This window comes from Centruroides sculpturatus, unplaced genomic scaffold, assembly GCF_000671375.1.
Source record: "Centruroides sculpturatus isolate CEXI.00-Female unplaced genomic scaffold, Cexi_2.0 scaffold525, whole genome shotgun sequence".
Lineage (NCBI taxonomy): Eukaryota > Metazoa > Arthropoda > Arachnida > Scorpiones > Buthidae > Centruroides > Centruroides sculpturatus.
This window is the reverse complement of record NW_019384791.1, coordinates 23,603-49,661: the sequence shown is the minus strand read 5'-3', so window position 1 is coordinate 49,661 and position 26,059 is coordinate 23,603. Positions and strand designations below refer to the sequence as shown.

The 26,059-nt window shown below is 30.9% G+C and overlaps 2 protein-coding genes across 2 annotated transcripts; both read right to left on the bottom strand.

Moving 5' to 3' along the window:
- Positions 1 to 1,657: 1,657 nt before the first annotated feature.
- Positions 1,658 to 6,316, bottom strand: LOC111629309 (cytochrome P450 4c3-like). The gene is made up of 6 exons (XM_023373191.1): positions 6,069 to 6,316; positions 4,043 to 4,234; positions 3,795 to 3,968; positions 3,656 to 3,722; positions 1,931 to 2,110; positions 1,658 to 1,851 (listed from the first exon to the last, which is right to left on the bottom strand). The coding sequence occupies exons 1-6, from the start codon at positions 6,081 to 6,083 to the stop codon at positions 1,691 to 1,693; spliced, it is 789 nt and encodes a 262-aa protein (XP_023228959.1). The 5' UTR covers positions 6,084 to 6,316; the 3' UTR covers positions 1,658 to 1,690.
- Positions 6,298 to 18,535, bottom strand: LOC111629310 (cytochrome P450 4V2-like). The gene is made up of 6 exons (XM_023373192.1): positions 18,472 to 18,535; positions 7,056 to 7,168; positions 6,905 to 6,990; positions 6,646 to 6,836; positions 6,499 to 6,568; positions 6,298 to 6,430 (listed from the first exon to the last, which is right to left on the bottom strand). Exons 1-6 carry the CDS (start codon positions 18,533 to 18,535, stop codon positions 6,355 to 6,357), a joined length of 600 nt encoding a protein of 199 aa, XP_023228960.1. The 3' UTR covers positions 6,298 to 6,354.
- Between the last annotated feature and the right edge of the window lie 7,524 nt (positions 18,536 to 26,059).

The window sequence follows — 26,059 nt, the reverse complement described above, 5'->3', positions numbered from 1 at the left end:
CTAAAATAATGTTATATTCTTTCATACAATAAATATAACATTATTTTAGAGATGATGTAAAGACTTATGAATGCAAATTAAAATTATTTTAAGATGTAATATTTTTCTAAAATAACCATATTTCTTTAAAAAGCTTCATAACTTGTGATAATTGATTACACATTAATTTTTGATTTTTAGCGGGAAGAGAGGCTATCTTACAAGTTTTGGATCTATTCAATCATTAAAGTAAGATCGTGTATTTATTGTAATTAAGATAAATTCGATTAAAATAAAAACATTTTTGCATTAATTTTAATAAATTTGTAATATTGAAGTACAGTTAAATTTTCAAACTTTAGTATAGTTATCTTTCACTGAATATCATCCATTAGTTTCGTGAATTTTATTATAAGTAATAAATTAATACGATTAATAACCGAAATAATTTAATAAAAGACTCACACATTAAGTAATTTAAGAAATAAGAACTTAATACATAATTATTTAAGAATATTATGTGTATATAGCATATATAGATGCTATGGATATGTTACAGAATTATAATGGGCATTATAAACAAAGCCCTGCCATTATGAATATTGACAACTAGCATTGGTCATTATAATAAATTTTATGTTTATAATAATAATTTATCACATTGACTGATCAATACGAATAAAGCTATCTCCTGTCAGGCAAACAGCTTTTTCAAATCAAACAGACAAAAGAAATGTAGCTTTATGCATAATGTCTGGTCAATTAACTAAATTAATCAATATTTATCAGGCTGCACAGCCATTTTAGTCATGATTTATAATAGCCAGGAATTATGAATAATAACCAATTAATCATTTGCTCATAACATATATAAGACAAACATGTTGGCTCTATAAAAGTATAAATTAGTAAATTTTCATAATTTATGTGAAACAATTAATTTTCAACCAAAAACTTAATTTTTTTATTCAAATAATTATTGCATAATGTACTAATATTAACATAAGTCCTAAAATAGTAATGTAGCTATGTAGCTATATTTGCTGGAAATCTAAATATATAAAATTACTTGTCCTGACTGACTGACTGATTGACTGACTGAGTCACTGATTCATCATCGCCCAGAGCAAACCGCTAAACCTAAAGAGGTGAAATTTGGTACACAGTTAGGGTACGCAATGGGAATGCACACTAAGAAGAGATTTTTCGAAATTCCTCCCCACGGGGAGAGGGACAGGATTATTAAGGCTTAACCGGAAGAACGGCTTCTACTGTACTATTTTAGATGCGATTTTTTGTTTTCAACTACGTTTAGTCTTTATTGAGTACTAGGTGTATTAAATTGATAACATTTCAGACATTGTTATAAATATTTTTATATATTTCAATTTTTTAACCAAATGTTTGAACCGTTTTAAATTCGAATTTCTTTTTGCGTATTGATTCGATTACAGAACGATTGTAAACGTTCCAGAAAACTGATCAAATTGAAAATAGTAGGCTTGATTCTGAACAATTCTCATTATTCTCAGCGGTAAGTGTTATATAACAATTACTATGAACAATTGAATATAAATGGGGTTTGCTTGCAAAACCTTCGCGGGCGAAGTCGCGAGTAACAGCTAGTACATTCATGTTATTAATTGAAGTTTAATAAAATATTTTTCATTTACACCAGTTTATTTCATAATTCATAACAAAAACTTATTCATTATCTTCTTGGCAGGATTTTCATTTTCAGTGGTACTTTTGGACGAAGAACTAATTCACTTCCCACAAGAATTCGATCTCGTGGATCTAAAGACACTAAACTATATTTACGCAATACTCGAATAATTATTACTTTCACTGATAGTTGAGCATACTTCTGGCCTATTAATAAAGATTTAAGCATTACACACTATTATTTAATAAATTTACAAATGAACAACTACGTATAGAATAGACATACCTATACAATTTCTAGATCCTGCAGAGAACGGTATATATGCGAATGGGTTTCTGGAATGAGAATTTTCCACGGAAAATCTATCGGGATCGAACACTTCCGGATTTGGAAAAACTGTAGGATCTCTATGAAGTTCGTACAAATATAACATACAAGTAGTCCCTCGCGGAATGCAATAATTGCCTACAGGTTAAAAGTTTAATTATATAAAGTTTAGATATTTGAAAGGCATCTACAACAATGCGACAATCAAACATATTCAAGCAAGTTAGTTAAATATTTAACTGATAAATATTAAATTCTACAATCTTTCTTTCAGCCGGGTGACTGAAACATTTAAAGATGGGTTTGCAATTCGCTCGATCAGAATCGACTCAATTTGAAAACGTTCACCCTAATAACCGATAATTGGTGGCCGTTTTCCTTTAAGCCAATAAAAATCGTTAGTACAGTTTCTCTAAGTAAGGAATGATATCTGCCGAGTATGATGGTCGCGCGCCTCAAAACTGTGATAAAACATTTATTACTACAAAAATGTAACAATTTAAATTTTATTGTTGATTTCATAGGGCACTTACGTTATGTATAATTAGTCTACTTCATCTGCAGAACCGTGACGATAACTAAGATAATAGCGATTTCGACAAGCAATTCCATAACATTTCGTTGAACGAACAATATAACTTACTGTATATTTTCGAATTGTATTTAATACAGTGCGTATATAAAAATAGTATTATGATTATACAGTACAGATTAAATGCAATAGTAATTCAAAAACTTATTTTTATACTAGAAGACGAAGATACATTGTTTAAGTATATCTCGTCACCATTTCAACGTTGTGTTTAAAATAGGAAACACCAATATAATTGACAACGTCCTCTAATGTTAATATTTCAGCTTACCTGCATAGGCATATTTCAGCTTACTTAGAATACCTTCACAGAATTGCATTATGTTTAAAATAATGGCTGACGATCACAATAAAAAAATGAGAAGGCGATATCAATTAAGACAACATGATGACGACATATTAAGATATTAACGAAAGAGTAAGCTTACTTCCTCATAGTAGAACCTTCTTTCTGAAACAAGGCAACGAAATGATAATAGTATGTACTATTGCCAACGTGCTGCATTTGGAAGACAGTTCTCCATTGAACTGTATTGTCTTCCCGTTTTCCGTTAGAATACTGTAGTTTTATATATATGTTTTTGTTTAATTTTACTTTATTATCTTTAAAATTACCGACAAGTGACGTTCAATATTTTAGTTTCGTATTTATCACTCACCACAGACAAAGACTCTACTATTAATTAGAATCGAATAAAAAAATAAAATTTATCGAGACAATCTGTGTATACATTTAACTTTTTAACTTTCTCCGTCATGTGGGCACTAAAATGAATCTCTAAAAAGAATCTCATTAGTGCCTGTGGGCACTAATAAGATTTTTCTTAGCATTTTCGTTATAGGATGACCAAAAGACTCCAGAAAGTTTGTCACGTACATATTGCATTTCTCCCTCGTCATCCGACCGATCCATTATGGGCCCAGCCGATACCACGATAGGTATGATTCAAAGGCCCTTTTCGTGCCCACAGAGCGAAAATAGTTAAAACTTTAAAAAAGTCTTTATTTTGGAATTTACTAGTAACAGATAAGAATTAACTCTAAATTCCCATTATAATATTAAACGATAACAAAACTAATCATTGAATTACCAACTTGTACATCTTCTAATAACTCTCTCCCTATAAAAGGTACACTCGGGTAAATTCGTAAAGATTCCTAAATGAAAAGAACGAAAAAGTATTAAATATTATTTTAAATATAACATTATTTTGTTTAAAATAAACTTTCTTTTAACACGCAATCCAAATATTTAAAATGTTTTAAGTGTTCCGGTTGTACAGGACTATCGTTTTCTTCTCCGAAGAACAAGTCAATTTCATCTTGCAATTTTTTCTGTATATCTGGATGAAGACCAAGAAGATAGAAAATCCAGCACAGATTAATAGCCGTGGTATCGTGTCCCTGTGTATGAAAAATACCTTGTAGAGTATCAATTTATTCTACAAATTAACTAATAATAATATATTGAAACTAACAGCAAACATGAAGAGATTAATTTCATTCAAGATATCATCTTCTGTCAAACTGCGATCTCGAAAATAATGATGTAGAAGCAGGTCCATGAAGACTTTTTTCTTTTTAAAACTTTCATTGACAGCATTATCATTAAAATCGTGGGATATGTTGTGTTTTGTTGTTAGAAATTCTTGCTTTTTCTTCTCAAATATCTGCAAATAATCAGATAAATTTGCATTATATTTGTTTGATTTATATATTAATAATAATATAATAGAATATATAGGGTTTATAAAAGGCTTTTCAAGACATCAAAAAAGAATGAAAAAATTTTATCTATATTTTTAATATAATAGATTAGAGTTTCATTTTAGTATTATAACATAGTTTACATCTATTATAATTTACGATAGTTGATAATATTCTGCTGTTACAATTAATATTATCGCGTTCAAATTATGATCAAATAAAATAAGCTAACGTTCAGTACTTTGTGCTGGGTATTATTTCTTAGTACTGTATAATTAAAAAGATTGATCAAGCATACGTGTTGCGTAGTCTTTTGGGATGGGTAAGTGCGGCGTCGTTATAGAGCGTTACATAATTTAATGACGATCCTTTATTCAAAAATTTAGATCAAAAATATGTTTACACAGAAATATTTGCTAATGTCCAAAATTAAATGAATAAACGCATTTTTGAATAAAACTCTAACATTAGATAAGGAGACAAAAAATAGCAAACGTAAATTTATATCTATAAATTTATTTTATAAATTCACCTATCACAATCATTTGATTTCAACACCAAAAGTATTCAAATTTTTAATTATTGTTGATAAACGCTGGATGTTGGCATATCATATCTCTATTATTCTTTCACACATTTAATTAAAATTTCACACATTTTGAATAAATTTTGATAAACAATTATGTGAAGTCATTACTTCAGTGAAGAGAGTAGTCTTTCTAAAGACAATCAGTGGCATGTTTCCCTCTTGCATTTTGTTATGGACGAGCGCACTTCAATTGGTATAGTGAACATCAGTTCTGGACCCTAGATTGGTAGGCCAATGTTATCTTCAGTAACGAGTCGCGATCCATTCTAGACGCTGATTCTTGATGAAAAAACCTAGAACCCGCTCGATCCCACTAATATAGTACCCCAAGTTTCAGAGACTGTTTGAGGGAGGAGGTCTCGTGGTTTGGACAGGCATCATTTTGAACGAACGTGTTTCAGGGAGGCATCCTGACTGCTCAAAGAAAGAGGGACTGTATTCGTAAACCCTATGTAAACTTTTAAGGGACGCAATTGGTCCCAATTTATTTTATGGGTGATAATAATTGTCTATATATGGTAGTGCTGGTTGATGAAGTTTTCAAAAGTGAGGATATTCAGAAAATAAATTGGCCAGCCAGGTCTCCTCACCTGGATATGATAAACTTGTCTGGGATGCCCTAGGTAGACGCATTAGGTCTCGTCACCCTCTCGAAACCTTCGCCAAGCTAACAACCGCTCTTTTGGAAGAATGGGATTTATCGCCATAAGACTTCCTCCAAAGCCTGGATTTCAGCTTGAAAGTTCATTGTGAGAGTTGTACAGAAGTTGGAGATCATTCTTCCTATTGAACTGTTATTTTTTCGAGGATGGCTGTTTTATTATTGTATATATTCGGCGTAATTTGCATATTTGGTATTTTGCTTGATCATTTTTTATCCATATGGCTTGGTTTATTATTCGTTGAATAAACTATTGTTGTACAAATTTTTTAAATTTCAGTAAAGTAATATATTTGGTAGAAAATAATAAATTTTATGTTCGTTCACTTAATTTTAGACACTAGTGTGTAAATCCTATATTATATATACAGTACGAGAGCACCATTATTTTTACAGTACTTGTAAAAATAAAGGTGCTCATGCTATTTTTATCCAAATATTTTTATCATTTATGCAATATTCTTCAAAATTATACATTATCTAAAGTTTACTCTGTATAATATTTTTAATAGTAGCAATGTAATTTTTAAAGTAAATAAAATCTTACTTGTTTTCCGAACATCTTGAGACCTTCTGCATGGTATAGAAATTGCTTTCCAGTTGTCGTAAAAAAGAATAAAATATCAAACCATAGCCAGGGTTTAATTGCTCTAGATAAGAACAGTTCTCCTACTCTAAAACACGTAAAATTGTAATATTTAGTAGTATCATCATCTTACGTAACAGTTTTAACAACATAAATGTATACAGTTTAGTTCCTTGCAGAAAATTAAAAGGGTAAGAGTAATAGTTTTCCTTTAATTGATTTACATTGTGGTTTAGTTCTTCATGTTTCATATCATCTTGCCGCTTAGAAATGAATCAGTTCCATTAGTTATTTTCGAAAATTTATTTAAGTTTTGCACTAGACTGTGACAATGTACATAATTTATCAATAAATTTATATACGTTTTTGAAACCAACTATTAAAAACATACCTTTCCAAATTACTTCTATATCCTCTGTCTTGACAAATTTGTGAATTTAATTTTACACCCATTGCTGTTTCTATAAAATATATTGCGTATAAATCAGAATAAAAAAGTTATAGATAAAATATATGATAATGTATACAGGTAACTAACCACAGATAATATCTAGATTGCATCTAGTGATAATCGGTACGATATCAACCCAATCGTGGTCAACGCAATTGTTCATTATATCTAACATAACTGAGCAATGATCATTGAAAATTGGGAAAAAGTCTTCCAAAATTTTAAAGTGAAACGAAGGAGTAAGAAGTTTTCTTCTGGCTCGCCATTTCGATCCAGAGCTTTATTTGAAAAAAAACAAAATTTTAGTACAATACTTGTAAAGTACAATATTTCTTTAGCATTATACCTCGTAAATAATCCATCCTTAAGCCAGACGTTAAGAAATCGATATCCTTTGTCTTTATAAATGTTCACATTGCTGCTTAAAATTGTCTTAAAAAAATAAAAATTAATATTTTAGCTTTTATCGAATCAAAATTTATATTTATAATTCTCACCTCTAAAATTTCAGCTTTATAAATTATGACAACAGGATATATCCCTATATACGTGCGAAAGAATCCAATTTTGCGATATACTTCCGCCCAAGAACTCAATAACTGAAGATGCCCTAAAAATATTCAATTTTTTAAATAGTAAATTGTTCTCAAACACCGATAATTAATTATATGATATCGACCAAAATATAAACATTTACAACTAATTTTGTATTTATTTATAACATGGGAACACGACTACTGCTGTTAAACCGTAGATGTGTATTGTATGCTTATAACATATTTCGGCGTCAAAAACTGACACAAATTAATTATAAGGCAATAACCGAGAATTAAAAGTAAATATTTCATTATAATAAAATAATCAATTCAAGTCTATTGTTATTTTCTTTGAAACGTCGAGTAGAAGATTCTAATAATATATCCCCGACATCTTTATTTTAATTTGAATCGAGTTTGTTCGTCAGAAAAAATGCAAGAAAGCATTCACCTACCTCTGTTTATTTTCGGGTTTATGTTTATTATTGTAATTTCAATTCGACATAAACTTTGGCAAGAAGTCATTTCTAATAAAATTTATTATAAATTTTATAGTACTTGAGATTGATAATTTATATAATTAACAATTGAAGGTTGGTGACCTCCTTTCATTTCGTTTTTTCCACTTCGTTTGCAATTCATTACCGCCTTAGGCTTATTTACTATTAAAGGAAACTTTAACCGTATTCACCTGAAGTGTTTATTAAATTTATTCTGAGATTTTTATATTCATTTCCATGAAAGCCACAACATAAATTATTGTTAAGATGTCTTAATTATATTTATAACTGCATAAGTTATATATAAAAGTACTCTGTAAATGATAAACAGACTTATCCACATATAATATTGGATAAAATTACAATAAATTCAGTTCAAATCGGAAATAAATTTTAAGACATCAACCTCAATTTGAACTGATAACATTTCATGCTTTGAGAAATCTCATTTTACTTTTGTATGACTACAAATAGCGTTATGTCTATAAAATTAAACAATGCTAGAACTGTAAAATTTACCGGCTAATACACCAAACACACGCTTAATCTGGGAATTGCTTTCTCTTCTGTACTGATACTTAGAATGCAATATTCGCAATATTAGAATGAAATCGCAATATTCAGAATACTACATTTTGATTCCAAAATTCAGAGAAAAATTAAAATTATAATTTATTTTACTACGTTATTATTGTTATAAAAGAAATTAAATACTATACGTTTTATGACTGCAGTAAAAATAAATAAATTAATTAATTAATCGTTAAACACAATTTATAGATGATTTATGAACATTCGTTCAATCGGGAAAAGTTCTGCATTAAATTAATACTGTACTGTGAAGTCACCGAATTTGAGATAACCAAATGTCGGATGTGGGGTGAAGAAAAGTGAGGCAGACAGCTGCAGTTACAGGAAAATCCGTTTTTTTGTCGTTTGGTACGACTTTCATTGACATCTATCATCAATGTTTATGCCGTCATCTATTTTCGTTGGCAAATAAACGTTTGTTTTATGTGTAAATAATTTTGCGCCAGCGATTTTTTAAAATGTCGAGTGTAATTGAGCAAAGAACGTGCAATAAAGTTTACTTTTGCAACGGAACTACTGCTACAAAAACATTAAAAATGTTACAAAACCCTTCGATGACGATAGTCTATGAAAAACAAGTTTTCGAGTTGTACTGTACAAAATGTTCGAGGAAGGCAGAGAACGCGTCGAAGATCAACCGTGCTCTAGTAGACCATCCACTTCAACTGATGAGAAACATGTCGCTCAAATCAGATTTGGTGCTCGAGGGGCTTTGTTTAGCAGTTTGTCTTCTTTTTATGGTGCTGGGGCTTGGGAAGGAGGGGCTATATTTTTTGTGTGATCGTCGTTTAACAATAAGAGACATTATTGATGTTCTAGTATCATTTGAACTTGTCGAGCAATTTAAAAGATTATTTAGGCTTGCGGTGCGTCGCTTCTCGAGTCGTTCCAAAAACGTTAAATTTTTTCCAAAGGTAAAAACTTGTTCGAGTAGCCCAGGAAATGCTTTCTCGAGGCGAATCGTTCGTAAAATGCATTATTATGGGTGATGAAACGTGGATCCAGGCTTTTGACACCGAAAAGGCTCAACAATCCAGTGAATGGCGTTCGAAAGGTGAAGCAAGATTGAAAAGACCACGTCAAAGTCGGTCAAAAATTAAGGTCATGTTGACTGTTTTCTTCGCTATTCGTGGTATTGTGCATCAAGAATTCCTTCCGACTTGCTCAAACTTTCAACGAAGAAAATTATTTGAGTGTTTTGCGTCGTTTGTATGAAGCAATTCGTAGAAAACGAACGAGTTATGAAGCGAAAACTTGTGGATTTTGCATTACAATAATGCACCTGCTCATAATGCTCTTGCTGTTGGCACAATTAAGCAAGCTTCATATTCACCTGATACAGCACCGTGTGACTTTTTCCTGTTTCTTCAACTAAAATTTTCGAGCAGTTAGGGTGACAGAACTGGAGTACTCGGGAAAGAATCCATACGGATCTGAAAGATCTAAAAAACCCAGGAATTTTTCCGGAGCAATGGTTCGTCTCGAATATGTCGGGCACCGTCCCTTTCCACTCGAGCGCTTCATTGTGGGCCTGATAGAACCCACAAAAAGCTTGATTAAAAGGCTTTCTTAATGCCCACACGGTAAAAAGAGTAAAGCAAAACTTGAACAGCAAAATTGAATGGTGTTTTGGTTAATAACAACATTTAGTTTTAATAGGCGCCCATCAGTTGCCGAGTGAATAAAACCATTGAATACTAGTAGTTGGTCGTGGATTCGCGCCTCGCCAACAGGAAGGCAACTGTGTTGCGTTGCCGTAATCGAATAAAACTAGTTTCAATATTTTAGATTTTAGTTTTAAAATAATCGTTTTTGTATTGATTATAAATATTTGCAAATTTTACTTCAATTTAGAATGTAAAATATTTAAAGGTAAATTATGGTATTTTAGCAAGGATGTGGATAATTATTTAAAGATAGCCAGCCATACGCTTGTAAGAAAATTCGCCACATCTATTATGAAGAGAAACACTGAAAAAATGAAAATAAAGTACAAATTGCTTGATCCCTTGTGCCAATAAAAGCTTAATTCACACTGAGCGAATAGCGAAAGCGAATGCAAAAAGCGAAAAGCGATTTTTATTCGCTTAGCGAATACAACCAAAAGCGAAAAGCGATTGGGAATTTTAAGCAGCCAATCATTTGCAAGCAAGCGAAAACGTCATCTCGAAAAAGAAAAGGGCCGCTTCCGATATTCCGTCGTTAACCACATTTGTTTATTTATTGAGAAAGGAGGATAAGACGAAAAGAAAACGAAGATGTGTGAGAGAAATATTAAAAATCCGTAATTACAACATTTATTCTAATGCGTGAGAAAGTTTCTGTAGCCATCTTGAAAACAACAAGAACCACGTGGCAACTAGCGGGAATACCATTGGTGGCAAAATTTTTTTGCTAGCAAGAAAGCTGAACAGTTCCGAATTTCGAAGCGATTCGCGAAATGATAAAATTCGCCGGAAACGACGTCATGTCTGACGTGTTATTCGCTCTGTTTTTCGCTTTCGTCAGCGAATCGCGCTCAGTGTGAACTAACCTTTACTGTAATGCGATTACAATTTCTGGTGTCAAAGAGAGACATTACGTCTTGGTATTCAATTGTCTTGTTTAGTGTTGTCAATTTAGCTAAATTTAGTGGATTTATGAACAAGTGGGAATTATCAAAATTATTGCCTAAATATTCCTATGACTCTAGTTATCAATAGTCAAAGAGTTATAATAGAAACAAAGGGATTTGATATTTTATATAAATGTCTAGCTATAAGTTGGGTTCTGAGTTGACAACACTAGGATTGTTTGCTGTGATTAGTTCTAATAAAGATCATAGATTGCCGAGCAGTTAAAGTGTCGGTCTACTTTTTCAGGGAACCCAAGAATGAATCTGGACGGGTCGAAAAACTCCAGGAATGCTTTCTGGGATGGTTTGTCAAGGATATTTCAGACTCCGTCCCTGACCACTTTCTGCCTCATTTTGCGCCAAATAGAATCCATGATAAGCTTGATAAAAAAGGCCATCAGAGCAAAGTCATAAAAGCTAAAAAGGATTACATCCGGAAACACGTCATAGCGCTAGTTCTCAAGAACAATAACATTTTGAAATCAAGGAGTTTTCAATTCTTGCATTCCAATATCTTTACTTTGAATCAATTTTTGTAATTTTACTATAAAGTGAACGTAACTATGTTAAATTTATCTGACTTAATTTAAAAATAAAATAGGAAAAGAAGTAATAAAACCTGTTCATATCGAAAACCTGCAAAAACGTAAAAAAAAACTATACTGTTAGATTCCTGTCTATACAGGCTTAAACATAAAATATTCTGTAGATCTTATTGTGATAACTCTACTTTGCATAAAATCGTTGCCACGTTTATTTTTATACGATACACTTTTAAAACAGATTTTAAAAAAATTAACAACTGGTATTTAAAAGTTTATCTCTTTATCATTTAGTTTTTCATTTTCATATGAATGGAATTATTTATGGATTATTATAAAGTTATTATTATTATCTATTTATAGAAATTTCCCATTTCCTAAATTACACACCCAACTCTTCCACCAAATTAATAGTGGGCATTTTTGTCTTTTTTACTGTAGAGCGAAGTAGGCCTACGCCACAGTTTGGTCATACATATAAATCCGATGTTGTTACTATTTTTTAAATCTTATAAAATAATTATTATTTTCGGGAATTATTCTAATAATTAATTTTCATTTATTATTATAGCTTCTTGTCCTTTATTTCCCTTTTCCTTATATTTTTTGAGAGAAATTTGTTTAATGAGAAAATCTTTTACATTATCGTTTCAAATGTAAGAGGAAAAAACCTTAAATGTACTGTACAATACATTTGTTTGTTTGTACAATATTGTAATTGAAATTTGTTAAAAAATAAAAATTCCCTAAAGAAACATGATGTAATAAGTGCAAAACTAATTGCCAAATACGTATATAGGAATAAAATATAAACAATAATCAATTTTCAATTCATTGTTAAAATAATCCAATCAAAATAATACATTTTTATACATTCGAACTTCAAATAACGGCCATTTTTCAGAAACTTTTTTAAACAAAATTGCATTCAAAATAGCCTACAAACAACAGCAACCTCTGAATAACGGCTATTTTTTAAGTTTCCGTCAAAGGTTGTAGTTTAGAGGTTTTACTATAATTAAATGAAATGTATATTTTTATAATATTAAAAACTACATTAAAAGTCTACTTAATAGTTAATTGTTTTATTAGGAATTTATCTATTATATATGAAGTTAATAATAAAATAATATACTTACAGACATTTCTGTCCATATATTTGTTCTGGAAATAAACTTTTAAAACAATGAAAATCTCTAGAAGTGGGTGTAATTTCAATCCTGGAAGAAGATTATATGGATTTCGACTACTTCCTAGATAAATAATGTAAGTAAATACGATACCAATAAGAAGAATTAAAACAAAATTCCACAATAAACTGCTGTAAAGACATGTTTGGAGAATAAGGAGAAGTAACATTTTGTTTTTCTGCTTTCAGTTGTAACACGTTTTACTGCTGTAGTATGATCAAGAAAAGGGTTTGCCTGATTATTTTAAAAGGTATGTTCTCTCTTGATTGGCTGAAAAGAAGGAGGAAGTTCTGTCGGAATGAAACTCTGAGAGAAACGGTGCATTTGAGATATTTTCAATTGATTATTATAATAAAAAATACATATTTAATATGAACAATACACAACATAAAAAGTTTAACGATTTCAATCAGTAGACAAGTTATTATTGTCGTTAAAGATTTGAGTTTTTGTCATGATTGTAGTTATTGTTATTCAATTACCATAACAATAATTAAGATAAATTGTATTTTTCATTTTTTTAATATTGTTTTATGTATCAATCATAATATTCTGATTATATTTACTTTATTATATTGTTGACAGATTAATACCTGTACTGTGCATGCTTATAAACGAATTTATTATATTAAAAACAGGTTCTATCTGAATTTCACACCCATTTTTCTCTAAAGATAGCTGCTGTAAAGAGAAAAAACCACTTGTATCTTTGATGAATTATTAAAAATGTAAGGAATTTGTTGAAAAACTTGCTTATATTTTAATAATTTATCAATATTTTATGATTATTATATCATTTATTTCCGCATGAATAATATAGTGCGTGCAGAGCATATTTCCTGAGTATTAGTATCTGTCTTCGTTTTTTTTCCTGATAAATATTCAATTGTTAATTATATATATATTTTTTTCATTTTAAGTGTAATAACAAAATAGTTTGAGAAATTTAAGCCTATAGTCTACATCGCACGCGTTTCTCGATAACGTACAGTACAACAATGGATAAATTTTTATCATGATAAGAATCTAAGGTAAAAAATCCCTGCATAATTTCAGAAATTTTCGACAAAAGGAACAGGAGTTATTAAGCTTCAAATTATTTAACAAAGCTGTCCCCCATATACACACTAACATCCATGCATACACAAAAAACCCGAATTTTTTGCATTTATAGACATTTCAAGGTCCCCTCAATGCAAAAATGTAAATATCTTGGAGGGTATTTTTTGACCAATTGCCAGACTTTCCCTCTGTTATAAGTGGTTACGGTGTCAATCTATCTCTGTATGGAGGCTCCCCTGCACTTTCTCACAACGATGACGTGCAGATGGTCGAAAAAAGTTTTTGGAAGTGTGAATGATATCGCTTCTCCTCTAAGACAATGCAGTGTGCTGTATAGTACAGTTACGTTTGGGTGATGGTGTCTACAACTATATGTTACTAAGTCTTGGTTTAGTATTTATTATTGCACATACGAGTATGTTCAGCTTTAGCCTTTTATTTTTATTTTGTTTAGTATAATAAGCTATATGTACAGTATATGGAATGCTCAGAGGCTTAATGGTACTTCTCTAGCCCTTCTCGGTATATTACATGCTGTTGTCCCACAGACTACCGAATGGGTAGCCTCCCTATGCACTGGTGAGTCATTCTTGAAACCAAATATACACTCTTGTAACTCTCTTAGTGCTCTTTGAGCGGGAAGAGCGTGTCTCATTAACTGCCAACTTTTACAAAAAAAAAAAACAAGAAAAAATATCAATTGTTGGAATGATAGTAAAAAAATAAAAAGTTATATGTTGAAATATCGTTATTCCACGCATGACTCAATGAAATAATTGGATTATGTGGTACATTAGAGCGTTAGCGGTCATTTTACCGTTGTGATAATGATTAATAAAAAAGTTATTGAATGAATGAATATTGTTAAAAATCTAAAAAAAATTTAGTTAAAAAATTCATTTTGTAATAGAAAAGTATAGAAATCTAAGCGTCATTTGGTATCAAAACATTAGCAAAGCACCAAACAAAACATTAGCAAAACACCAAACAGAACATTGACCTAAATAATCTGTTCGCATGATTTCTTCTGCATTGCGTAATTATAATACGATACTAATCTACTTATAATCCATTGTTGCCTTGTAGAATAAATTAATGTAATTTGTATACAATATAAAGTAATCAGTTTAAGAAATTTCCTTTAATTCATTTGAACTATTTATAATTTATTCGTGTGCTTTAAACTTCTGATGAAGTCTAAACAGGAAAAGCCTCTTTGTTTAGTTTTTAACACAGATTGCTTTTATACGATATGATATTTGCATTTACAATATTAATTATTTTATTAATACATATCATGTGTTCATTACTTTGAAATTTATTAAAAATGAATTAGTCAAATAAAACTGTTATTAAACATGAAATGCATTTCTGTATGCTTCTTAGAATATGATTTAATATCCATGTATTTAATCATAGTTATTATGAGTTTCATCAAGCTACAATGGCATGGCCAGGAAGACCACACAACCTAAAAACATAAGGCTTTTCGATCGCCGGAATAGATTATATGGTCTTCAGAGCTGTAGACTAAAATGTTAACTACCTCGTTTGTCCGGTCGTCGTCAAGTATGGTTGATATCATCAGCTAAATAATCAAAAACTATTCAAAGCAAGTATAAGACAGAAACTTTGATAGCACATATTGTGTAAAAATTGATTAAATATAGTTAAAATTATTAATGACTGTATAAAGGATATAATAGATTAAATAAGGCAATACAATACTTGCCCGATATATCAAGGGACAGTGCTTCCCGGAAGGACTTTTTATGGAAAAGTGTCTCCTATTTAGAGGGTAGATAAGTGATTAAAATCCGGAAAACGCCACGTAATCAGCCCGTTGATGAGGAGCGAACATGCAACAACTAAAACCAAACAAAATCGGAATTAGTACGGATATAAACTAAATAAGTAGGCGTATAGCGAACCCGCTGTACTCCTATTTATTTAGTATATATTCGTACCAATCCCGATTTGTGTAGCCTAGATCATTCGATCAGTGTGCTTAAAAATAGGGAGCACATTCTTTAAATAATAATAATCAGTTTTCTCAGAGATATTAAGGATTATAAGCAGAAGTTTTATATTTATATAAAAATAGATAAAGTTGTAGTTGATAAATTTACTTAAATAATTAATTACTGTTTCTGTATTTTTGAAAACTTTAATGTACAGCTTAATACAGCTTAAGCTGTAATAAGCATCTTAGTAAGTGGGACATGAAGATATAAAAAAGACATATAAGTATAAAAAATATAATTTATTTTCTTACTATTTTTAAAATTATTTATGTAAATCTATACTAATATTATAAAGAGGTAAAGTTTGTAAGTTTGGATGTAGAAGGTAATCTCCAAAACTACTCATCTGATTTCAAAAATTCTTTCACCAATATTTAAAATGGACTTTCAGGGTGGACATAGGCTGTATATTATTCCGTTAAACATTCATATAAATTAAAAGATATTATCTAGGTAAGCGTTATATTTTTGGTATCAGCGGGTGGCGAGAGGCAAGAGGCGTACGTATACGAGATAGGTAACCGCACGGCACAGTAATGTGGTCAGCGAGATACGCGGTGCATGTGTCCGAACTTGTATATTACAATCGAAATTCCCCCCCCCACGAGGGAGAGGGACAAAATTAAGGCTTACCGTGAAGAACTCGGCTTCTATTATACTATTTTAGATGCGGTTTTTTGCGTTTTAGTAGGGTACGTCAAAAGAATGTACACTAAGAAGGGATTTTTCAAAATTCCCTCCAGCAGGGAGTGTTATACATTTATAATAGATACATTTTGAGCCACAGCAACGCGTGGCCGGGTACAGCTAGTAGTTAACATTTAAAGTTAATAATAGTTTATATTTAATTTTTCATCACGTCACGTCGAGTTAGGGGTAGAATTGCCTATCGTCCTCCATTTTTAAACATGCTGAAAATTTTAGATAAGACTCTAAAAATTCTAGTTTTTAATTAATTTTAGCACAAAATTAAGTTATTTTAAGTTGAAATATAGGCCCTATGACTTGCAAATCGTCCAACCTTTGTTAGACTAGAATAAAAATAATGAAAACTGTCGTTCGAAATTGTTGTAGACTTGTAATATTTACCCAGCTGCTAAAATATAAAGGGCAAAAACTTTAGAAAAAGTTCAAGTTTGTGTTGAAAGCGGTTTGTCAAAAGGTGACTTCTTTAGTTTAATAACACTTAACAGTTTACCTTTCGAGGAAATAAAATTTACCCACGCCTATATACAGTATAAATTTACCTTCTTTTTGTTACCTGTTTTTCAATTATATTTTGTAAAGATCTATATCTATTTGTTAATAAAATTAATAATAATAATTAAAAATAGTTATATTTATGAATATTGTTAAACCGGAAAAAATCATTAATATTGTAAATAAAAGAAGTTTAACTACTCTGATCTTATTATAGCCAGGAGTCTCGCACCGCTTAGTGCCAAAATCGCCACTTGGAGATATTTTTATAAAAGTGGTGATAAAAATATAATATTGGCTATATATTTATATATATATATACCGTCTGGGAGTTAGTACAGCGCAAAAATGGAACAAACGAACACAAAAATCAACAGCAAAAGGTTAGAGTCCAGGCGATATATCCATTCCAGTGATTCTCTATTACACTGACTTGATGGAAAGTCTCTGCGAAAGAATCGCCGTGAGCAGTCTTGTTTAATGATTTGAATCCCCTGCAGTCGCTACATGCATCTCTGGACATATTCCATTTATTGAGTATTTACCGAATGAGTTCCGGATTCTATTAATGGTGGACCAGGTATAGAGTGGCAGGTCGAAACCAGGTCTGGCTGTAGGATCCTTTACCAAATCTTTATTGGGAAGGGATAAGTTGTTCCAAAGCAGCAGTTCTTAACCTTTTTTAGTGGTCAGCACCCCTTGAATCTGAAAATAAGCTCTTGCATCCCCCTTATAAAAATGTGTGTATATTTTTTATTTAAGAAAAAACATTTATTGCATAAACAAATGCCGTATTTATTTACAATATATATATTACTATATAACATAAAAAGTAATATTTAAATTTAATGGCTAGTTTGTTGTTGTTTATTCATAATAATTCTATTAAATCGAGGCTCTTTTTTTTAAAGAGCCACGCGTAAGTCATTTTTTGATGTGCAAAAGTGCTGTATTCAAGGTGTGCAAACACGTCTCAACTAGTTTCGCACTACACGTGACAATATGACTACATTAGCGAGGTTGAGGCCGAAGTTTTAAACACGAAAACGTGTACGTCGGACGTTCAGCGCCCCTTTCCTGTAAGAAAGGGACGCTGAACGTCCGACGTACACGTTTCGTGTTTAAAACTTCGGCCTCAGCCTCGCTATTAACTGCATGTACTGACGACTGATGACAAGAGCTATGTGCTGAGAGACGTAGAGTAGAGAGTGTAGAAGTGAGACGGTATAGAATGAAGTGATACGACCTTTGTCCAAAATGAGTTAGTCAATTCTTGCGCCATTGGCTTCCGTTCTCGTGTAACTTGGAAGCTGGCTGCACCTCTTATCACTCACATTCACTCGTTTATTTGTAAATTTCCGACACCATTCTGCAACAATTTAACAGAACTTAACATTCTTCCTATGCACTTGACAGTCTGAGATAGATTTTAGTGAGCGGAATGGTTTGGTTGCAAAAATCAAAATTTTCTCGTACTTTTGCGTCATTCTAATCCTTCAATGTTATTAATACCAACCTTCGTCCTAAGTTTGTATTAGCTTACTCTTTTCTTTGGATACTCTTTTGATAGTTGACATCAATCAATTAACATGTGGCCATTCGTGATTGCGGATGGCCACATATATGTCTGTGGAAATCTAACTTATGCAATTACCATTACCAAAACTATCGGTGTCGACAATGATACTTCTATCTGTCTTTCCACAAGGCCTAGCCATGCATTAAAATGTAATCATTCCGTACCGCAATGCATTCATATTTCATTCAGTCTTCCCATAATTGTTAATGCATTTCAGGCAGTAGATCGTCCATATTTCACCCAGAAAGATTTCTGGGGATTTATCGATCCGTCCGAATTCGAACCTGGGACCCCAGAGTGGCAGGTTGCCACCTTCATCGCTCGGCCCTTCGGCCAATTAGAACTGGTTATTAATATAAAGGGTTAAATTTTCTTAAAAACTGTTCTCTCGGCCAACGTCCCATGATTTTTTTAATTTGGGGTACACACAATACTAATAGCACTATATTTTTATATGAAAAAGACTTAAAATATCAAAAAACTCTAATAATCTTTGACTGACATGCCCGCTTGTATGCTATACAGTTGAGCTCCAACACACTACAGATAATGGGACATTAATTAAATTTCTTATGACTGCTGTTTATATATAAATATTATAAAGTCTCTGTAAATCCGCACGAAAAATATATAAATTTTCGGTTTAGCGGTAGACCATCACACAGCAGATAGCTAATTACTTCTCTTTATTTAATCACTGTATATGCATTTCGGTCCTATTAAAGAACCCTCTTCAGTACTACAAAATATAAATATTATAATAAACCTTATGCGAGTAAAACTACCAATGTAACAATTAATATTTTAGTTTTTCATTACCATTTAGGTACACAGCTTGGATTCACATTTCATTAGCACTTTCATATCAAGTGTATTTAGTAACGTTTTCTGATTGTCTATGGTCGTATTTCTAAACTACTATAATAAATATTATTCTAGATTAAAACATTATCTATAATTATACACAACAATTCCAAATTTTTAAAAAATCATTCCAAAAAATTTTTAAAAAATAAATTTTAAAAACATTTTACATAAGATTCTTAAAATTGTGATTAAATATAACTTATAAAATTTAATTTTTAAGTAACATACCGTTTACAATAAATCATACTCTAGGCTTCTGTTCAACGGTCCGTCGTTGGTACAATTCTAAATGACACACCCCCTTTGACTATTCTACGTCATGACATCATCTGTCAATTTCCTCTACTACAGAATACCATCTTTGATCTATTTGCATTCCGTTAGATACATTTATTAATTGATTGTTATTTTTATTATTATATTTCATTATTTCAACATGCTCTTTAAATTTTCTCTTATAAATATTCTTTTCATTATGTAATATTTGTACATTATTTTTATCTAATTTACAATTATTATTCTGAATTACGTGATTATACCATGGTGAATTATTATTTTTTAACCGTATAGCGGCCTCATGTTCTTTAATACGTTTTTCTAATTTACGACCTGTTTCACCTATATAAACTTCTGGTATATTACATTTACAATTTATCATATATACAGTACCTATTTTTTCTTTTTTATCTATTTTATTTGAATTTGTATGTATTTTAATATTATGAAAAAGTTTATTTGTCAAGGATGCTAAACCGCTAAACCGAAAATTTATATATTTTTCGTGCGGATTTACAGAGACTTTATAATATTTATAATGGGACATTAATTAATTGCGACACGTGACACTAGTCTGACATTAGTGTTCCGTTACTACTGTTGTAGTATGTATAGTACCATCGAGCATCTGACTGACCATTGAAAATATCGACGAATTAAATCATATTTAACGAATTGTATTTTAAGGTTACTTTTTATGACGTTTTAGCTTTAGGTTAAGTTTACCGTTTTTATGGTTTTCATTATCTTGTCAAATATTAATATCATGATTTCGGTTCGTTCCGTTAACAATAAATCAGTCTCCACTGCTTATAAAGGTATAAATAACTCTAGCACTTGTATAGGATATCGTCAGAGGACTCAATCCGAGACTACAGCAATTACATCTCACACGAGTCACATCTCAAATCTGTATTGGCACATTCATACATCACTAGACTAAACGAATTTTATTGTGGAACCTTAGGGTTTTGCCAATAAAATTTGCGGGAACACAAGTTGGGAACTCCTGGATTAGAGAATAGTTTCATCACAAATACATTATTGCAAACCAGAAAATGGAAATTAATGCAAATTGATCAATGTCAGATGGTTTTACAACGTATTAATATGCAACATTTGTTCTATAATTTAAAATGTTAAATTTATGTGCAGTAATAGATATTTTACCTTTTTTATAACATTAAATGTACAGAATTGTGTGAAAACTTTAAGGCGCATCGATTTTTTGCATCGGCGTTTATAATTGATCAAAACATCAAACTAAAATGAAAATATTTAGTATCAGTAACCCTTCGTTATATCACTTATTCAGATGTATCTCTACTCTGTTTTTATCGTCTCCAAAATATAAAAGCGCTTTAGCCAATAATGGGAGGTACACACATCGGTTATATCGTGCTATCTGATATATCGCTCATTTGCTTTGTCTCAATAAAAACGCGATATAGCGAGATGCTACTGTAAATTATTTTAAATAGAACATAGTTATTTCTTGATATATCAAACAAATGTCTAGAATTATAATTTATAAGACTTTTTAATGCTTTCCTAATAATTTTATATTATAAATTACGATGTATGTCCTATTATAAAACTTGATAATTTATTTATATTCATGTTTTTTTAGTAGTGTATAAAATCAACTATTCCAGTTTCAGATCCAGTTTCTAAAAATAAAACGTACGAAGTAATTCGATGTAAAATTTGCGAAGATGTCTTATGTAGCCAAGTGGATAAAACCCTAAATTCTGCTAGTTTGCGGGTCGGGCTTGACCAAGGACATTGTCCAGTGAAGTTTTCCATATTTTCTTCGTCGTGTCTAACACATAAATAGAGGCAATAAGAGTTTTCCCGGCAGGCATCTTCCTGTTGGTAGTTTGCGTTTCGTTGCGGTATATCATAAATCCAATTTACTTTATTCGGGAGGCAAATTGCCCACATGTTGCGTTGCCTTCTCCAATCAATTCTAATCCAAAAATTTCTAATTTATCAATACAAATACTGTAAAATTAATGATATTCCAATAACATAAATAGATACAGGACTATATTCAAGTATCAATGAGATAATTGTTTATTATTTTTATTAGGTAATCATTATTATCGGTAATAATTACTGAACACTTTATGCACTCTGGCCAGCAAAACATTACATAACAATTAAACAGGTTATTACTTTAAAATTATCATAAAATTTATATTTACAAGTTTCGGAAACGTAATTAATTAACAAATTTTTTTTTAACTAAGAAACTGGTTTCTATATCCAATTGCATTTATTCGCGATCTTTTTATTTCATCTTATATTCAAATTAATTAATAAATAAATAAAATATGTAAATTTTATTTTTTCACTTAGAATTAAGTTTAATTATAGTACATTATTTATATTGAGTAATTTAATATTGAATTTTGCCGAAATTATTTTAATTTTAAATATAGTCGAATCTGTAATGAGGACCTCCTCCCAACCACGGCTATCTCTATACGGCGGACGATCTTCAAGGACGTTTATTTTTGAAATTCATACAAACTAAGCTACAAGTTACTGCCATTTTTTGTGTTTCCGTCAGTGTTCGTTGTTTAGAGGTTTAACTGTATACGGATTTAGTATCATTTAAAATAGTAATAAATTATATTTATTAAACCAGTTCTGCTATTATTATTATTATTATTTATTAGTGCAATGTGCAGCCTGGCTCCGCATAAGCACTACCAGGTTACAAATACAGATGCAATAACATGTAATTACAGAAGATTTAAAAATTAACACAAAATGAAAGAATAAAACAGTATAACATAAAACGATAAATATAAATAGACAGCGCAATGGTAAAGTACATCTACGATAACACACATGACCAGTAACAATGCTGTAGACACGTAGAAACAGTGCATGATATGCAGTGATTAAGAGTAGGAACGATACATTTATATGCATCAAGAGAATCTGCGATGACGACGATGACAGAGATGAGCTTGTGGTAGACCTGAATGATGATGTTAAGGTGAGAATATAGTTCTTTATTGTTGATCAGATGATGGCAGTCACACGGCCAGTTGAGTTCACTCTTCAAAACTGCACAACGGACAAAATGGTGTTGAGCTATCAGAAATTGAGCCAAGAAGAAGACAGTTTTATAAACGTTTTTTTTATATTCATGTCATGAATTTTATAAACAAAAATTGAATGAAATGGAAAATGAGGCAACGCAACATAAGGTCGATTTGTTAAGTGAGATGCCTTTCGGGAGGACTTTCTAAGTGTCACCTATCAAGGGGTCAATAGGTTCTAAGTCACCTATTTAGGTGTCAGAAACGTGGAAAAACCACGCGACAAGCTCTTGCTCAAACCAAACTCGCGACTAATTTCCTGTTTTCAGAGGTTTTATCCTGGTTCACCGTAAAACTATGCAAATTTTCCTTGTTACATGTCGTATATATTATATTATCATGTAACTTAATTGGCAGAACTTCAACTTCGCGTATTGGATAAAAACAAATCAAATTAGTATAAAATAAAAGATACAGTAGAACCTCGATTATCCGGATTAATTGGGGATGAAGGTAGTCCGGGTAAGGAAAAATTCTGATAATCGAAACAAAGACTTTAATTTGTCTTTTAATGCTAATACAACGCGTTTTCTTTTCGATGACATATCGGTAATATTAAAAGTAAATACTGTATTTAAATCGTGATCAAATTTTCAAGAAACAAACGTTCGTATTAAATTTGGACTACTATTGACCAACGCTAACAGATTACCTATTGTTTAAAAGGCCCTCTGGTGGCGCAAGAAGACGGATTTTATAAAATAAAAAGCAGTTGAAACGGCATTTTTATGAATAAAAATTTTACAAACTATTTACCGTTTTATGACGAGTAAAATTTTTTCTTCGCGTTCGCGACTTTTAAGTAATACATAAACCTTTGAAACGCGAAGCCCTTCGGACCGCGAGGCATAGGCGGTGGCCCACGTTGCCCATACCTTACGCCGCCCTTGGTCATAGAAATGATGTAATTTGAAAATAAAATTATTTATAAATACGTATGTCAAGTTATATTTTTATTACGACGCAAAATATATTTAAGAGTTTACGGCCACTGTGCCGGGTGAGACGTTGTTGAAACAAAAAAAGTTATGCATTCCATCACGTACATAAACAGTATCGTAATTTGCCAAGTGCAAATCAGCAAATTCGTAAAATTTTTGTTTATTTTGAACAATCCGGATAATCGAACATCCGGATAATGGAGGTCCGGATAATCGATGTTCTACTGTAATTTATTATATAATATTAAAATACTCCCTTTTGTGTTACATAGGAAGAAATTATTTTTCTGTTATTTTATTACAGTAGAGCCTCGAAAACTCGGCCTAATGTGGACCGAAGGGTGGCCGAGTTTGTGAAAATTCCGGGTTATCGGGAATTGGGTTAAAAAAGGATAAATATGCGTGTTTCCTCAGAAAATATTGTACTGTACTTGTATGTATTGTTTGCTTGAGAATACAACAGAGAATAAACTGCCCAAATAAACTTAAACAAAGGAAAAGTACGTCCTTTATGAAGGCATAGAGCCTTTACTACATGAAAATAAAAATTAATGAATACACTGTGTACAGTAATTTACCTGATAAGACAGACCTCAGAAAAATACTTTATGAGGCATAAAGCTGTCTACGATGAAAATTAATTATCTAAGGTTATTTTTGCCCTGCCAGGGTGTAGCCGAGTTATCCGGAGTGCCGGGTTATCGAGTGCCGAGTTTTCGAGACTCTACTGTAATAATAAAATATACAGAAAATCATATTACACAGTTAATAAATACACTTTAAATCAATTTAACGGACAGAACATAATTGAAATGGGGCGTAACACTCAACTGTAAGGAGCGAAATACTTAATTAAAAAACCTGATTTACTTATTTCTTTCGGATTATATTTTGTGGTAATAACGGGACATTCGTTTTTTAGATTTAAATAAGGACTACACAATTCTAAAATCCATTCTGCGAAGAGAAATTCTATTTGAAAGTCCATTAACGTGGCCACCTTCTCGTTACATTTGTCTTTGTAATAATCCACGATACAACTTCTCAAACGATTTAATCCGCTTAAAATAAAGCAATCATCGAGTTAACGAACTTACTAAATATTTCATACAAAATTTGAAGAAATGCTTACCAGCAAAATGTTAAAAGTTTGTCTGTCGATGAACTTTGGTACAGTCAGTAGAAAATTCAGATTTTCTTCGAAACAAGATTTTACTCTTTTGAAATTAGCACTTTATGCACTTTATGCAGGATGCTTTTTTCATATAATCTGGTTAGGAATTTATAAACATTTTTTAAAATTAGATTTGTTTAAATTTTCATATTGATGTTTTGAATCAGTGGTTTCAATCAATCAATGGAAATATTAAAATTGAATGATATGAATGTAAAGAATATGAAGTACGAACAAATACTTATGTTCCAAAAGTGCTTATCTTCATAAAGCTGTTTTTGTGGGTCACAAAAATTTTTTATCTTTCGTCTAGTTCTACTAAAAATAAAACCTCCCACTATTCTATCCATTGAAGTCATGCAATTATTGGAGAAGTTGTACAGTACATACATTACTCTCTTCTTCGAATATTCTTTACAAAATAAATTCTCTTATAATTTATTGCAAAAATTTATATGTGAATGACTCACCGACATTGTTCCTTTAACTCTTCTTCATTATTTGGAAATGGGGATTTCCCAGTTTTTGACAAAATCACTCACGCTCATTAAACAGTCAGACATCTGTTAGTAGTTTTCGATGCACCTTTAAATATAAAACTACAACATATCATTTAACGTACAATACAATACAAACAAATTGTCTTTTAAAAGTTGGCAGTTTCATGGCTTTCGGATAACTCGCTTTATCGTAGAAGCATTCTTTGCTTAACGTATCCCGGTAAAACGTCTTTTGGTATTTAATAACTAAACTTCACAGAACATACGTATTTTTCGATATAACGTTTTAATATTACAATGTTTATACAACAAAAATTTATATTTTATTGCTTGTAATACTTTTTATTTTCTTGAAAAACAATCAAATAAGAATTTAGGTCTAATCTTGAAGCCCAAATAATCAATTAATATGTTTATCTTAATATTTTATGTTATCCGAAGCAATTCGCTGAAAACGGTCTGAAAGACGCAATAAATTGATACTCTATCAAGAGAAAGCTAGTCCACAAATAATTGTTAAAATCATTACGTATCATTTGATAAACAATATTTTAAATATTTAAAAGAACAGTTAATAAAACTCCCAAAAGACGAATCAATATATTGAAAGTCAAGAATTGCATAAAATAATATTAAATAATTTCTTTTATATTTTAAAACGTTTTATGACTCATTCCTGAAAATGCTTGAACATACCTCCTACATAAAAGTTCTTTTTCTGTCTACTTGATAAGATAATAAATATTAAGTTAAAGAATTTATATTATTGTTACCTCCCTAACTAAATAT

Excerpts from the sequence above, each read along its gene's own strand:
- LOC111629309 (XM_023373191.1), bottom strand. Across the intron at positions 3,969-4,042 it reads TTAATCTCTTCATGTTTGCT|GGACACGATACCACGGCTAT; the intron begins GTTAGTTTCAAT and ends TTTCATACACAG. Across the intron at positions 1,852-1,930 it reads AGGATCTAGAAATTGTATAG|GCCAGAAGTATGCTCAACTA; the intron begins GTATGTCTATTC and ends CTTTATTAATAG.
- LOC111629310 (XM_023373192.1), bottom strand. The coding sequence starts at position 18,535 with ATGGCTAGGCCTTGTGGAAAGACAGATAGAAGTATCATTGTCGACACC. Across the intron at positions 6,991-7,055 it reads ATAAAGCTGAAATTTTAGAG|ACAATTTTAAGCAGCAATGT; the intron begins GTGAGAATTATA and ends TATTTTTTTAAG. Across the intron at positions 6,431-6,498 it reads TATAGAAGTAATTTGGAAAG|TCTAGTGCAAAACTTAAATA; the intron begins GTATGTTTTTAA and ends ACATTGTCACAG.